Source organism: Sander lucioperca, chromosome 3 (genome assembly GCF_008315115.2).
Source record: "Sander lucioperca isolate FBNREF2018 chromosome 3, SLUC_FBN_1.2, whole genome shotgun sequence".
Lineage (NCBI taxonomy): Eukaryota > Metazoa > Chordata > Actinopteri > Perciformes > Percidae > Sander > Sander lucioperca.
In genome coordinates, this window is record NC_050175.1 from 29,088,558 (window position 1) to 29,106,263 (window position 17,706).

The 17,706-nt window shown below is 40.1% G+C and overlaps 1 protein-coding gene across 2 annotated transcripts in view; it reads right to left on the bottom strand.

Annotated features, from left to right (window-relative positions):
- The window catches only part of homer2 (homer scaffold protein 2), a 31,144-nt gene that overhangs the window by 11,342 nt on the left and 2,096 nt on the right, over window positions 1-17,706 (bottom strand). For both annotated transcript variants that reach the window (XM_031306131.2, XM_031306130.2), the window contains exon 2: window positions 7,868-8,024. In XM_031306131.2, the coding sequence (XP_031161991.1) occupies window positions 7,868-8,024 (157 nt within the window). The remainder of the gene's footprint in view (window positions 1-7,867; window positions 8,025-17,706) is intronic.

The following is a 17,706-nucleotide window of genomic DNA, read 5'->3' on the forward strand; positions in this document are numbered from 1 at the left end:
CATATTTGCTACAATACATATTCACCTGTTGTAGATATGCAGTAAATCAGCTGCTAGAAAACATCTGCTGCAGTCTAAAATTGTAACTAGTGCACGAGGCAGTGACAGTAGAAACCAATAGATGCAGAACACTATTTTAGCCTGACCAGACTGCACAGATTTGTGTGCGTTTACTGCATCACTGTAGATATATGAATATGTCTAATCATATAAGAACAGCTAGATGTGCATGTTAACACAAGCAGCTTTAATTTACTACTGCGCATGTACACAAACTCTATCTCACTACCAAGATATAAGAGAAGTTAAAAACAGCACATGGAAATTACCCTAACAATTAAGAAACAATGGACAGCTTAATCACAGTGCAGCCCTTGTTTCATAGCAACATGGCTCTGATCACAGGATTCGAGAATTCAAATTGCTGACAGACTCGTGTCCTTTTCTACACCCCCACCGTTTCCCTCTACATCTTTTCAGTGGCAGAGGTGTTGAAACACTTTACACTGCATCATTACTGGACACAGAGACCCAAAAAGCAGAGCCTGGGCTAACAGAATGAGGACATTAGCACACAATCAATACCCTCATTTCTGGCCCATTCAAAACAATGCTAATGGATCCTGAAGAGGGAGATCACTGCAATTATTACAGTCGCAACCTCTGATTCAGGCTGCATTCCCACATCAAGGGTTTATAAGGAGAGTGGCACATTAAGGTGCCAGTAATCTGATTTTAAAATCATGACTCTTTCAGAGGCTTTATCAAAACAAAGGTTACCTAATTTCCCCTGAAGAGGAACCTGAGCAAAGCCTGAACAACACTCGCACGTCTCATCTCAAGCAGCTGAGTGAATATTTAACAGAGTTCACCGTGTTGGCTCAAAGACAAGTGTTGAGATAAAATTAAACTTTAATGATCAATGTGGAAAAACTGGGCCGTTGCTGCAGAATGAAGCAAAAAATAAAAGGAAAGATTGAGGTAACCAGATGGTTAGCATACCTAACCAACCTTTTAAACATAACGCCAAAAAGAAATATGTGAATCTAAATAGTTTCCTTCTGAAAAACTGTTGTAGGTTATCCTCAAATTTATCACATTAATCACAGGTCAATCAACCAATTAATTTCTTCTCAGTTTCATCTCCTTTGTTTGCTAGAAATCCTGTCAAGAGCCTCCTCTGCATAATCATGTTCACAACGTTTGCTTGAAGTTGTATCTCTTCAAATTGACAACCGACTTGTCAAATTCAACTTGAACTGAGGTAGTTAACCTGTCCCTTGTTGGGCTGATATGCCTGAATTGCTAGATTTTATGACATAAAACTTATGTTACTGACTCTTGATTTACGTATATAAAATGAGAATTTAAAAATGAGTGAAATTGGTTAAATGAGACAAGATCAGCCTGTTTTTTTTGTAAAAAAAAAAAAATAACCTATAGGTGTAAAGGTACAAAGTAAAGCTACAGTGAGTCACTGAACCTGCCTCTGTCTGTGTTATGTAACAGGATAACAAGCAGCATGAGCAAGATCAACTTCATACCCCTGAAACCACACACACACACACACACACACACTACAGACCTAACGCTTGCACCAGTGTCCTGCTCACCTGAAACTCACTCAGAAGTAGGCTGGAACATAATCCAATTTTATCGATGATTGACTTAATTATTTCAAGTTAATTGTGATGAAAAGCTAACAACATTGTTAATGAAGTTTTTGTTTTACACATATGAAGAGTTTGGTTTGATATAGAGCTGAAGCAAATTAAGTCAATTAATCAACTACTTGATAGACAGAAATCTAGAACCATTTTGATTGGCCGTTTTAAGTCATTTTTCAAGCAAAAATACCCTAACATACCCTAGTTCCAGCTTCTTAATTTTTAAAATTCTTTGTCTTTTAGAATCGTAAAACTGAATATCTGTTTTAGACTGTTGGTCAGACAAACCAAGCCAATTTAAGGCATCACCGTGGACAATATGTTGACATTTTGTTGATCAAACCATTAATCGAATAATCAATATTGCCAATCAATCATTTACTTTTTTAAATATTGTGTTTTATCTTTTTTTTTATCCTTTTATTTACTGCTGCTGCACTGATTTCCACCAATGTCATTTTTTTGCACCCATACAATTACAATAAAGTATCTTGAATCTTATTTTATGTAATTAATATTTTATACATAGTGATTTATATTGCGAGATATTTTGAAAAAGAAAAATAGTGACAATAAATTTAACCATATAGCCCAGCCTTACACATAACTAATCTTTGAACAGGTTATTGATTCTGTATTATGGTTGAACGCCTACAGAAACAGGAGTAGCAACATTAGTATCAGCAGAAAAATGCATCTACTGATGTGGAAACCCAACTAATTATCTGTACGTTAACATACAGGACTTCTTGGTTGTCCCCATCTTCATTGGCTCTGTAATTGTATGTTGGCATGTATGAGTGTACAACTAAGTGAGCAAGCGAGTGAGAGTGGGAGGGTGAGACAGAGGGAGGGAGAGCAGAGTGACACTGGCAGCTGTGCCGGTGGTGAGCTGGGCTGTGGATCAAGTAGCACAGGAGGCGCAGAGCGAAGCTGGGCTGGCCAATGGCCTGAGGGTCAGATGGAAACTCAGAGACAGCCAGGAGGTTATTGGAGAAATCTTCCTCAGCTGATTATGTGTCTGCAGAGTGCACAGAATCTGCAGAGTCAGTAAGACAGGAGATGTAGAACATGGGAGAGGATTCTATGAGAGGGAAAGAGGTGTGATCACTTGTCAAGCACCAAATGCCAGAAGAATGTGTCATAGCTGAAAACAAGGACACCCTCTACACAGAGCGGTAACTTTTTTAAGATGATAAAAAAAATGTTATCTAGAGCAGTGGTTCTCAATCTGGGGGTCGCGAGATAATTTCTGGGGGCCGCCAGATGGTTGGGGAGAAAAAAAAGACAATTTAGACTGGGGAATGTTTTTTTTATATTATTGTGTGAAGTGTGGTGCATTTCATGTGTTATATTCAGAGCTTCACGCTAACACGACCTCATTATTCTGGGGGGTCGCGACTCGAAAATGTTGACAACCACTGATCTAGAGAGCCAAAAGTCTCGGCTAACTTCTGACTCCATTCCACATATTATATAAAACAAGTTTGTTTTTAATCTGAAACAATATTCCGAAACATGTTAATTGAATATTGGTTTTTTTTGGTGGCTTGTGGCTCAGAGGTAGAATGATCAATCCCAGGCCACATGTCCATCCACATGTCAAAATGTCCCAGAGCAAGATACTGAACCCCAAGTTGCTCCCCAGTGCTGAATGTATAGCTGTCCACTGCTCCTAATACTTGGGTTAAATGCAGTAATAGAATTTCCCTACATTGTACGTATTACATTGTAGTACATTGTATTGTATGTGGCACTAAGTTTAACATTGGAGTACCTCACTATTATACTCACTAATTGGTCAACAATTGCAAACTTCAGTGAGTTCCAGTTGAATGTATGGCACACAGCCTAGTTTTTGAAGTATATAAAAAATAATGGTGACAAATGGGCAGCGAGGATGGTCATGATGATGATGAACAGGCGGAACTGGCAGCGGTGTTATAACTGAAACACAGCCAAAGAAAGGCGAGACGATGGTCGGCATGTCCTCTCATCAAAGCAGAAAGCAAAATGGAAAATTGTGATGGCTCATCAAGCAGAGGTGTGATGTAGATGAAGTGAAATCTTAAATATCTTTTGTGTCTGCCAATCACTTTAATGACTTGATGCATTTGATCTCACCATATATTAAGGACTGCAAAAACATGCTGTTCCCTGATAGCAATGACGCAGGTTTGGTTTTAGAAGAGAGGCAGGGGATTAACATAGTTGGAGTGAGGGGTGCACCACCACATTAAAATCATAAAATGAAGGCTAGATGAGGATCTACCGACTTATATACTATGAATGAGCTAGCCCTCATGCTTTCCATAATCATAATAGCGGAAGCCTAATTCAAAAGTAAGAAATTATGTTTTCATTTTGTATTATTAAAGCTCTGATTTTACATTACAGAAAATGTAGCTTCATGACTGTAGAACTAAGGACTGGAACATGCTTCTCCAGGCTACACATGCATTGATCCACAGACCTTCACGAGTATCTTCACTGAACTATAATTCAAGCTTGAGACGAGACAATGAGTGGGCAATTGCAGTCACAATAAACACATCATTACAACATACAGGAAATTCAGTGTCTAAGGCTAGAATCATGATTCTACTATGATTCAACTTTGAGTCTTTACAGTCAGCGATGCACAGCAGCCTTTTCATTGGAAGAAGTTAATAAATACTTATGCTTTAGATGACATTCATGTATTTCTAATTATTTGTTATTCCAGTTTGTTTCTAACAAAATAGTCAATGATAGGCAATGTTGTTTACAATACTGAACTTCTTGATATTGGAGATGCATATTAGGTCATACCAGCTTTGGTGTGAGTGCACTATAATCCTAATGGATGATTGTTTTGGGACTTGTATCAACCCAGTGCATTCTCTCATTATGATGGCTGGGAAAACAGTAATGTACCCAATCTAGTTTGACTTTAATGATTCATCCAAACTCCAACTCAAAAGTGTAGGGGGCAAATACTGGAGTCTGAAGCTCAAGGCAGACATGTCCCTTTCATCACCAGTGGAAATAATGCTTTTATAATGCACTTCAAAAATTATACCATACAGGTAGATAAACTATATGTTGCACTTGGGGTGCAGCCACAATTTTAAAACTAGTTAAAAACTGACATCTGGCAAACCTGCCAGCCACATTTTACAAACTCACTTAGATGAATTTGAATTCTTATTCTTGGCAGATATACGTCTTTTAGCTCACCAGCTCTCGGCACATGAGCCAATATGTAAATTGTGGACACTGGCTGTAAGAGTAGTAAGAAATAAAGAAAAAGGTAGTTAAAAGGGAGAATATGTAGTAGAGCTGATTTTTTTTTAAAACGTTATTTCAGAAAGTTATCACACTTGAAATAGTACAGTAAGAATACCCTTTACTGTGTTGTCATAATAGGTTCATCGCTGTGTGAGAAGTGCGATTCAGGATGAGCGAAAGTCAAAAGTGCTGAGATGCTTCTCTACTTGCCATATCATCCTCAGTGAGTTGCCCGGCCATCACGGATGGAGGAATATAAGCTGACGGCCTGTCATAGTTAGTGTGTACAGCAGCACAGCCTATTCTTCTGGACAGACCTGTCTTCCTTGCAGCTAGAGCACACAATACAAACTATATTTAACAGTTATTTGATATGACTCAACATTTCCTTCGTTTCGGTTGCTTTGCTCATACCAACATGACTTACTGAAATTAACTGGAAACGGATCTCTATTTAAATCGACATTGAATTTTATTTAATAAATGTTCATCTTCATAACTCTCATATAGCTGCTCCCTGCGGACATTATATGACACATCCTGCTCTGTTACTCAAGGTTACAGGAGGGTGGAGAGTATCAGGACAGGAAGGATAACAGGAGTGGAAGAGCAGAGAGAAGACGCCTGGCTTTGAGGATATAGAGGAAATACAAGCCCATAGATGCATGGATTGAGAAATAAAGTCGATTTAGATCTCTTTCTTACAAAGAAAACACATTTTTGGATAAAGACTTCCAAATCGTATCGTCAGTGCTGTAGCTGCAAAAGTGCTGCTTGATGACATAACAAATTAGAGTCTTGCTTTTCTGGCTTCTAGCCGTGGGACGAGAGCTATTTTGAAGCTAATATATTCTGTATATTCTGACCCAACAATGCTACGCAGGAATAGAGAACTAATACATTTTTAATTTATTTTAAAGATTTACTTGCACAGGAAAATGTGTCCCTAATCTAAAAATCTCATATGCCGTTTGCATTATTTCTCACTGTTAAGAAGTCCTACAGTACGCAATAGCAGAAAATGCTTGCTATGCAAATACTTTGCATTCACATATATCTATGTTGAGTTCCTGTGAGACCCACCCTTCAGCTGTTGGGTTGGTAATCCTAACACTGAACTCAACAGGCCCTTCACCCAGAACAGAACAGAGAGGTGCATGGTAAAAATACGTACTATAATGGACACAAACAGATCCATACGGTCAACCCGTTCGGTCTCTGAAGTGGCTCTGCAGGTAATCTGTGTGATTTAAGATTGTGCGAAAAGTGATTGCCTGACGGTGTCTGCAGAGGGATACCGCTGTCATAACTCTCCTCCAGTTTTTACACAGAGAGAAGACTCTGATCGCCATGGAAACACATACTCTACTCTTTCCGTTAGCGGAGGAAGGTGTGAATATGAGACATAGGCACACTCATATGGGGTCTATTGTCACAGGCATGATTTAATGTCAACATCATGTTCTTGGGTTGACAAATCAAAATGATTTGGGAAAATGAGCTACTGAGAATGTTCACATACGGTGCATGTTATATAACCAAGCGATTCCTTGTTCTTCAACACACATGGGTGAAATATAATTCAAAAGAAAAACATCAGGTCAAAAGTCAATGCAGAGGGATTTGACGAAGAGCTTATCCAGTGGGACCACTATTTACAAGGATGTCGGCTGTTTGTTGACGATAGTAAATCACAGATAATTGGGTTTAATTACGACTCAACAGGTGTGCAGCTCTTGGCTGCTTTTGGTAATTTATTAAAGAGGATGATTGCTGATGTTCAGACTTTGATTTCAATATACATGTTACTGTTCTGTGCTGAATTATTAACACATACGGTATTTGTAAGCCTTACATAAACTCATGTCTATCTTAAAGTGCTCATATTATGCTCATCTTCAGGTTCATAATTGTATTTAGAGGTTGTACCAGAATAGGTTTACATGGTTTAATTTTCAAAAAACACCATATTTTTGTTGTACTGCACATTGCTGCAGCTCCTCTTTTCACCCTGTGTGTTGAGCTCTCTGTTTTAGCTACTGAGTGAGGCATCACACTTCTGTTCCATCTTTGTTGGGAATCACACATGCGCAGTAGCTAGGTAAGGACTACTAGCCAGTCAGAAGCAAAGTATGAGGGCGTGCCATGCTAGCACATTGGCGAGTATTATAACATGTGTTACAAAGTGACGCACATTTGTCACAGAAGTAAAGGCTGGACTACAATAGAGCTGTTTGGAGCAGTTTGAGAACAGTGTTTTCTGTTGGAGATGGTAAGTCCCTTTGGGGTGGACTTCGGGCTTTTTCACTTTGTAAGGCAAGGCAACGCAGCTTTATTTGTATAGCACATTTCAGCAACAGGGCAACTCAAAGTGCTTTTACAGTGCAGTATAAGAAATTAACAATTATTTAAAGAAAGGCAACATCAAAAAGAAAGGTCTTCAGCCTTGATTTAAAAGAACAGAGTTGCGGCAGACCTACAGTTTTCTGGGAGTTTGTTCCAGATATGTGGAGCATAAAAACTAAACGCTGCTTCCCCCTGTTTAGTTCTGACTCTGGGGACAGCAAGCAGACCTGTCCCAGACGACCTGAGAGGTCTGGGTGGGTCATAGTGTAGTAGCAGATCAGAAATGTATTTTGGCCCTAAACCGTTTAGTGATTTTTAAACCAGCAAAAGTATTTTGAAATCAATTCTTTGAGGCACAGGAAGCCAGTGTAAAGACTTCAGAACTGGAGTGATGTGATCCACTTTCTTGGTTTTAGTGAGGACTCAAGCAGCAGCATTCTGAATCAGCTGCAGCTGTCTGATTGATTTTTTTTTTTAAATGTCAACTGTCTCTCCTGAGAGCAGTTAAATGTTTCCCATCATCTCTTTCTTATATGGTTACATACACACACACATACAGACTCACAGTATGCACACACACATACCTTGGATCCATCCACGCTGATGATGCGGTAGCTGTTCCGTGTGCTGTCGTAAAAATAAGAGACAGTGACGGCCTGCTTGCTGGCAGGGACCCAGTTCTTCTTGGTGGTTGGGTCGATTTGGAAGACATGGGCCCTGGTGGTGTAGATCGGCTGCTCCCTGGAGAGCAGAGGACAGAGGAGAGGGATGACATGAGGTAAGGACAACTGCAGATAAGACACACACTATGCAACTACAGGGACACTGTGCTGTGTCTCCAGAGATGCAGAGTCCTTTGAGTCTCAGCACGGACAGACAGGTGATAATGTAACACTAAATCTTAGCAACCCAAAGCCAGTAGCACATCAACAGCCCCTCCCCTCTCGTAGGCAACAGTAACACATATCTAGGTGTTTGTGTGAGACTGTGCACTTGTATGCATGTGTATGCACTTACATCTATTGTCTAATGGAAGATGTCCCCTGTGCAACAAATACATCCAAGACAATTATCTACATGTAGTAACACGGTTAAACGAGGAGAAGACTCACCATCTGTCTGAATCAGTAACAATGTGGCCATCAATGTTTACAGTGAGTGGTGTGTGGACGTTGAAATGTGGTCAGAGATTAATTTTCCTGACGTGGAAAAATTACTTTTATTAACATCATGTTCAAGAATTTCAGCCATATCACCCAACCCTGTAAGAATTACTTCACATTGCTTCTCTTCTCTTTAGCCCTTAGCTGTCTGTAAAAACATTTGCTCAATTCCTAGAAGATCTTTTTGCACAGCTGATTGCACAACAGCTCTTAACCATTTTAGCATGATTTTTTTCTCTTTTCTTTGCTTGTTACGGATTGTTTCGTGTTTGCCACTCAGTGCTGAGTGCCCATGGCGACTTCATAGGAGGAGCATTTTTTTATTCTGCCAGCATTTTGAAGTTCTTCCAACACCAACATATAGTAATGAGTGATATGAGGACTATATGGATGACCAAAGTTATTAACGCCAATGGTAAAATAATGTTTTTAATTAAAACCCTGAAATTAAACCTGCAATAAAGCAATGGTGAGTCACCTTTATAGAGTAAACTACAGCTGTATTGGGAAACATTATGTTAACATGACTTCCACCAATCATGGGAACACCAGCTAATTAAAACTCTGCTGAACTACTGAGTCATCTCAATCAGTGACCAATTGCAGCCAGTATCCACATTATTGTCCTTCCTAGTGGTACTGCTATGTCTGGCCATTTTAGCTGATCCACATCCAACATCAAATCTTCTTACTGATTTCAAATCCTTCTGAGTCCTTTATACAATCTATTAAAAAGGTTAAACTTGCAAACATCTTTAAATGTCTGAAATGGAATTAGCTATCAAAGTGCAACTCAACAATAATTGTGATGGGGAAAAGTTCAAAATCATGTCATCTATCTTTAAGAGGGTGAAGTAATCTGCCTCCCAGCAATGAGCAGCTCGCTGCCCGTGTGATCCAGAAGAGCATAAACATGGGGATGAAGGAGCAGGATCAGACCACCTGTTACACTTGAATGACTGCAGACTGAAAAAATACAGTGGAAATGTTTCTCCTCTTTATGACATCTATACCACACAGACATCTCTTTCTCTCTGTGATTGTTGTCTGACACACACACACACACACACACACACACACACACACACACACACACACACACACACACACACACACACACACACACACACACACACACACACACACACACACACACACACACACACACACACACACACACACACACACACACACACACGAGTGTCAAATCCATATTTCTAGGATGGTGTTCAAGTGCAGCTTGTGGTTAAAAATAACCACACCTGCATGCATGACACTCATATTCTCAGTTTTTATACAAACTTGACAAAGAAAGAACACCAGTGGAGGAAGGAAAAAACCACTTACACTTTTTAAACGTAAGTGCTTTACAGGGACTTGGCCCAGCAGGTTTAAATTATCCGCTGGAAGTTCTTATTTAAAAAAAAAAAAAAAGAAAAAAAAAAAGGTGAGCGCAGGTGGTTCTAACGCCCCTCTATAAAGTTCCAAGAGCGAAGAATAATTAGATGGAGTGGCTGGATGAGAGATGAGAGGACAGCTCAAGAACTCAATAATGGATGAAGAAGATGGAGAATATGGGGGAGACAGATGGGAAGTACTTGTCCTGCTGGAAGTCAAAATGTGAAGTGAATGTGTCTTTCAGGCAGGGCGAAGTTTACTGGGCACTCACACTGCTTCACACTTATCTTTATAGCCTACTTGAAAAAGTTGGTATATCGCCTCTGTGTTTCTGTCTCAGTGTTTCTCTTGTCTGGTTTGCAGTGTTTCCCACAGATTAGAAAGCAATTTGTGGCGCGCACGGGCGGGGGGACAATGCCCCCCCCCCATGTCAGACAAGGGGGGGGGGGCACTTTGTATTAATCAAGTATCAAAAACTGAGGAGGACACGCTGTTGGATGCTGTCCTCCTTTCCTACTCTTTCTTCAATGCCTGACGAATCGATCTCCCAGTGACCCTGTCTTTCTGCTTGAGCAGCACTGGTTGAAGCCTGAAAATATTGTAAACAAATTAATAAAACTAATTACACTGGTCGGACTGTTCAGCTCTGTTTCAGACTGATACCTCCGGTTCAGGCTGGTCCTCATCCTCAACACGTGCCTTTTTCAGTCGCGGAAAATACTTTTCAATACTCATCTGGATTGAAGCAGCAAACATTCACTGTAAGAGTGAAAAAATGACATAACATTATTTATAATACGTTTATTTGACTCACAGCTGCTACATATGTTTTAACCTGGACAACCCAACTGCATTTTACCGCAAACTTGCGACTAGTTGACTTTCTAAAGCAGGCGCGTTCGCTTGTTTGCTAAGAGTCGGGTCGGGACTCCAACATTAACACACTGACAACATTGTATTCAGAATATAATTTTTTTTTCTAGGACTTCTTAATGTGTGATTGTGTAAAGGTGTTCACGAGATCCTTTCGTGAACTTGTGAATTTCACCAGCCGTCTGCTCTCGTTTTGATGGAGACAGACACTGTGCACGGAGGGGAGGGGCTGTGTGTGTGTGTGTGTGTGTGTGTGTGTGTGTGTGTGTGAGACGCGTGAGTGACAGAGAGACGGAGGACAGCAGGGAAAGGAAATGCAGCTGAACGAATACGCTGCGTGTTTTAAATAGCGTTAAAAAAAAATAATAACGAAACGCAATATGTGGCGGCCGGTGTTGATTGTATGGCACACCGCCACAAATTAGTCTATATGTGGGAAACACTGGGTTTGTCCTGGCATCTTCTGCATGTCCAGTTGCCCTGATACCTTCTTTTTATGTTCTTCCTCGTTTTCTTCATGGTGCATGGTCACACCAAAAACTTGCAAAAAAGTACATTTTTGGTGGCCCAAATGTTAATTTTTTTCACCCCCTTCCCCTTCTTGCCACTGGCTCTTTGCACTGGATATGCAAAAGAGCTGTTCACTAACCAGAGGGTAAATGTAACTGTACAAACCTTACAGCAGGGCTATTCAACTACACTGTTCTGGGGGACACATTTTCAGAAGCCTAATACACAGTGAGGAGAAAGAATAAAGAATGCAGACATCACCAGCATGATGACGTCATTCACGTGCATATTAAGTGGCCATGCTGGGGGGGGGAGCCGGTTTGTCTCCAGCAGCAGCTAAGTTTCCAAAGATTAGTAGCAAACTAATAAACAGTACAGTACAAACCGACAGCTTTTGTTTTAGCTTGTTGGTAAAACATCGTTATTTGCAGAGTAGCATGCTGTAGGCTAATTGCGTAAAACAGCGCGGTGGACAAGAGCAGCAGATGTTAGTTAGCTACCTTGTGTCGGGTTCGCTCCGTGGAATGGATGAGTAGACTGGATGTTTTCTACAAAGATGATGTAGTAGCATGTTTGCAGCTTAAAATTATCTCAAACTTTCTGTCGTTTTCTCTCGCCCGTCTCTTCTCTTAGACCCTCGCTATTTTCGTCTTCCTTCATTTGTAATCTGGGCCGTCAGTCTTGTGTCCACAGAAGCGTCAACCTGCGCTAGTAATAATCCTCCGTGCGGAAACACAGTGAGCTGTACAACCTTAATTACATTGATTTAACGAAGCTTCGAGGCAAAGAAGTTTGCTTCGAGGATTTTTTGTAATCGAATTATTCAAGTTATTCAAGGAATCGTTTCAGCCCTAGAATTAACTGATTTTGGTCTGACATTTTTGATCTGATGGTCTTGGTTATGCTAGCTAGGCCTGTTTGTCTTCTCAGCGAGCTGTTTGATGTCCTCTACTTTTTTCACTTCTAATTAATAATTAGTTCGATTTTGGTCTGCTCATTCTCTGACATAACAGATCACTAATCTCCACTGCACGTCATGGTCTCACTTGGTTACAAACATGGTCCCAGGAGAACGTTTTTTCTAGCAAACTTCCTACAGTACAACATCGCTTTTTGTGTTAACCTTGTCAAATCCTGATACTTTCTAGTATTCTTTAACTTTCTCTATTTGCTTTCCCTTCTTGGCCTGCCATTTACTTTAATGACATGAGGGGGTTCAACTAAATGTGTGAAGTGGGCCCAAGGGTGCTGAGCTGGACACAGTGGCACAGACACACTTTAATTGGTGCAGCTAAAAAACCTTTCACACGCAACAAAACCATTAAATATTTTTTTAGAGAATGGGGGATGTGATTAAAAAGATAAGCCTAAATCCAAATCATCTGAGAGCTTGTTCTTAAAAAGTCACTAAATTTATTCCAAACAAAAAGCTGCTAAAGCTAGCAAAAACATAAGCACATGCTCCTCCAGTATGGCAAGACTAGAGGTTTTATTAACTGGGTACAGATGGTGCCATTGTTGTTGTAATGCAGTACAGCAACTGGCAAAAGCAAGTAGTCCAGAGGACATTCAGTTCAGTATTGCTTTAATGCACTACTTTGAGGTTCCGAACGAAAATAATGTCGGACAGACAGGCAGGCAGGCAGCGATAATTCATGAGCTAATAAAGCTTTTACTTCCATTGGGATTATGGTTCTCACAGAAATGAAAGCCTAATAAATTCACTGTCCTTTTTAAGCCTAATCTCGGTCTTCATCTGCTTTGGGAACAACAAACCCCATTATACAGATCACTGTTGTCGCTTTACATACACATACAAATGTACACACACAAACACACACACGCTGACCTTTGCAGCAGCAGCAGTGTCTGGAGCCAGCTCACACTGGCAGTGGAAGAGAAGTGAAAGGCCATTGCTGAACACATGGATGCACTCAAACAACTGTTGGTGGAATCAAGTGATCTGCTTTTCCGAGATAAAAAAGCATTAGGTTGATTGATTTTACTGGATAAAAAAGAAGACGACGACATTTGGGACTTTATGAACGCTGGATTCTTTCTCCCGCTGACTGTCGGTTGCGCTGTCCCCATCTGGTGCTTTAAATAATTTACAGGTGTGTGTGTGCGTGTGTGTGTGTGTGTGTGTGTGTGTGTGTGTGTGTGTGTGTGTGTGTGTGTGTGTGTGTAGGGGGGCGGTTTAAGTAAGTACTGCACTGTCAATCCCTATGTGCACCTAAACACCCACATCAGGCCCACCCACACTGATGATGCAGCAATCGTGTTGTGTACCGGCAAAAGAATAAATTAAAAACGAAGGAATGCGCTGACAGCCAGATACCTGAGGACTAACTGTACCTATAAATATGAACCGTTCCTTTAACATTTAATTCATCTATTTCACAAAAAGTTATGATGGCACCCTATTACTATGGTTTCAACTCTGAGGAGGATAAGTGTTGCAAAAAGCTTCCATGTTAGTGTGCTAAACAATTGCACTAGAATACCTTTTGAGAAGCAAACTATTGTGAGTGATGCATGACTAAGCCTGCCTGACTCATGTTCTCTTAAATCCTTTTAAATGTTAATTTGATCACTACCTGTGATTTAGCCAAACACTGTATTCAAGAGTTTAAGTGAAGCTTGCTGAGAGAAGGATAATCCTGCTGCTTAAAGACGACATTTTAAGATGATGCAGGATGACACCGTGCCCTGAGAGAAGGTGTGAATAACAGCAGCTTTTATCTTTGACTAAAGAGGGAAAACAGCCTCATCCAGATTCCTGAGTTGTAACAGGAAACAGACACATGTCAGCTGTTTAGATTAGTGATTTGGCAATCTGATGTCAAACACGGGCTTTGTAGCCTATTTGACAGAACTCAGCAGTCTCAGCAGCTTCAGATACGTGCACTGCAACATTCTTTACGTTCCTACAGAGTGTGAACATAATGTTGCTTTACCAGCTCCAGTAATCACACGTGAGGTAGCAAATATAACTACGCACATTTAGAGATAAATGAGTGCAAGGGTTGAGTCTGACAATGCAGTAGGGCTCGAAAATTAAATATAGAGAGGTAAACATACTTATGTATGCTGTATATTTGATTACTTTTGTTCCTTTTACATGATAAGTTGAAGACTTTCCGCTGTGAAATGTTAGAGAAATAAGTGTTTTTCTCTACCCTGGCAGTATTGTTACACAGGTGTGAAGTCTCCCTCTAAATGGGTCAGCAGAGCCATAGTATCAACACACAATGTCTGGGTTTTACAGACGTTTCGAATGTGAAAACGGGCTGAGGAGAAATAAACTAGTCAACTGTACATCCAGGTACTATCGGGTGCAGACCCACAGGCACAATGATATGAATAAGCCTGTAACGCTTTAATAGGATATCTTCATTAGCGAGACAACTCTGCCAGTGGGACTTCATGAGGTCATTGGCCTGTTTCCCCTCTGAATCCTCCAGGCAAAACACAAACCTGAAAAGACATTTTCAGTGAAATGCACCACATTATTGTCACTGACCTGACGTAAATACACTGTGCAGCAAACTTGTCTTATTGACAAAAGACAACTTTGGGAGCATTATAAATCTTTTAGCATGCTGATGTGCATAATCTACGAGCAGTGAACACATTACATTACTCCAGTCTCCACCACTTCAGGTGCTGAAGTGTCAAATTCACAACGGCCGAGTTGCACTAAAGCAGGACAATCACCAGGCTACATCAATTACTTAACATAATTATATTACAGGCAGAATATGTATAAAATGCTGTCCTTGAACCTAAGTGGTCTGGCTAATACAAGAAATTTGCATTCCTGTCTGTTGAAAGAACTTAAGTGACGAACGCTGCATTACTTACTTGTCAAATATCAGTACAGTACGGGAAGGACAAGTGAGTTAGAGCACTTATACTTCATCACTTTATCTGCTGGTTCTGATGACAATAAACTAATTTACAATTGTTTTTTTGGTGGCACCGAGTAATAAAAGAACATCTCCCAAATCTCTCAGAGAGAGAAAATGAAAAACATATCTTGGGTCACAAGTTGCACAGATCTGGTTATATGAAAATGTCATATTAGAAACAAATGTGCAGCATTCATTCATGAAGACAGAAATGTTTTTTCCTCGAACATATTTTATTCCAATCATCATCATCTTGTGACTTTAGGGGGGTTTCAACCCCCAGGTTAGCAACCGCTGGACTAATTAATTAATAATTAGTTAATCAAAAGAAAAGCTAGATTAATTCATAAATAATCTACTTATTAGCTTCTGCCTAACTTCATTGTTATCCTACATTTTAACTATATTGGTATTAAACTGTAAACTTAACATTTGTATGACAATTTGAAAATTGTACTGTGTTTAAAATGATTTGATTTTGTCACAGTTTTTAATTATTAAAGGTGACCTTCATTATTGCTACCAATGTTTTGGCATTACTGGACTGGACCTCATGCCAGTACAGCTCATTAAACTGACATGCAACAAAGACAGCAGGCCAGATTCAAACCAGCAACCACAGCAGGTCCTCCTCCACCACACAGAGCCTATAGGGTGCAGAGTCCAACCTAATCAAACCTAATCTGAAAAAGGAAGTGAGGAAGTCTCCACAGAAGCACAGCATGGCAGCAGATGGCCTCCTAGGCCTCAACCATCTGGTGAGGAGACGTCCAATCCGCCGTCAGTATGTCGCCTTTCATTTACCATGATTCTTAAATAGCAAGACCTGCTTCTGCTCCCCTACCACACCTCTACAACATTCCCCTCCACAGACAGAGAACATGCACTAGGCTTACAGTCCACTGTCCTGCCCGGGCAGCCAAGAGACCCACTGCCACGTCACATGTCACACAGCCTAATCAATGAGTGTTAAGCCTTTAGCTGTCACTCTCTGGCCAGCTAGGAGATTATCATCTATCCCTGTGTCAGGGCTGCTCCCAGCGTGGCTTATTTTAAATAGCAATATGCTGAGTGCATTGCTGTCTGTGTGACCGCTTATTCAGTAAGGAGAGGTTTTCAGGCAATCAGAGATGCAGAGCTTAAGCTGCAAAACTGTACTTCACTTTCTTTCCTACTGTTATCAACATTTCCTTAGTGCCGCACTGCCAGACCTCCCTCCACAGCGCTGCGGAGGAAGGTCTGACTAGTCCACAGAGCATTAAGGGGTAGGAGAAAAACATGCTCTGGTTTATTGCCATTTCTTTAAACCAATCATAATCGTCTTCGGCGGCATTAAGCACCTACGCAATAACGTTGCCTAGCTGCAAAAAAGCCTCAGGAAGGAACTTGTTTTTGTGGAATGTGCTCGTTCAAAAGTTGTTTCAGTCGTGCAACAGAAAACTCAGATTGAACAGATAGTCTAGCTAGCTGTCTGGATTTACCCTGCAGAGATCTGAGGAGCAGTTAACCATAGTCCTCTTAAATAGACTGGAGTTTAGAATACCAACACAAAGAAAGAGGAAGGTGACGGACATCTGGCGGATCTTCCGGCGGCATAGAAGGAATCCCATAAATGAATCGTCGTCGATATAGACGAATAAATTTAGCAATCTTGAAATAGGCTGTATTTGATTTATTGGACATGCCGCACACATATATTACAATTTATAATAATACATACTAGGAATGGGCAATATATCGATATTATATCAATACTGTGATATGAGACTAGATATCGTCTATAATATCATTATATTTCCTGGTTATAAAGGCTGCATTACAGTTAAGTGATGACATTTTCCAGACTGATTATACCAGACTGTTGATTGTTCTATTATTTGCCTTTAACCACTCATTATCCAGATTATTGATGGTTATTTATCTAAAATCTAATTGTGAACATTTTTTGTCAACCCTACAATATTGTCGCAATATCGACATTAAGGTACTTGGTCAATAATTGTGATATCTGATTTTCTCCATACGGCCCAGCCCTAAAACATACTGTATTGTGCTTTATAAATGATGTGGAAATGACGTGATGAATAACAAATGTGTTAAATTCAAAAGGGTAACCACGGATTCATTGATAATTAAAATCATTGTTAGTTGCAGCACTAGAAATGATTAAAGTCAATTGACAGAAAATTAATCTACAACAATGTATTGATTGTTCAATATATTTCTTAACCAAAAATGTCAAACATCTGCTGGTTCCAGCTTCTCAAATGTAAAAATTTGCTGGTTTTCTTGATCTTCTAATGAATATTTTGAGTTTGGGGCTTGTCAGACAAAACAAGTACATTGAAGACGTTAGGTTAGGCTCTGATAACTTGTGATGGGCATTTTCACTGTTCTGACATTTGAGGACTAAACAATTAATAGAAAAAAAATAAGAAAGTTAACGGATAATGAAAATAATCCTAAATTGCAAATTCTACCAGTTTGTGACCCTAAACCGTGACTTTAGAGAATGGCTTGCCAAATGTAATTTCCTGGGAGCGGTTTGTCTCTGCCTTCCTAAAAAGT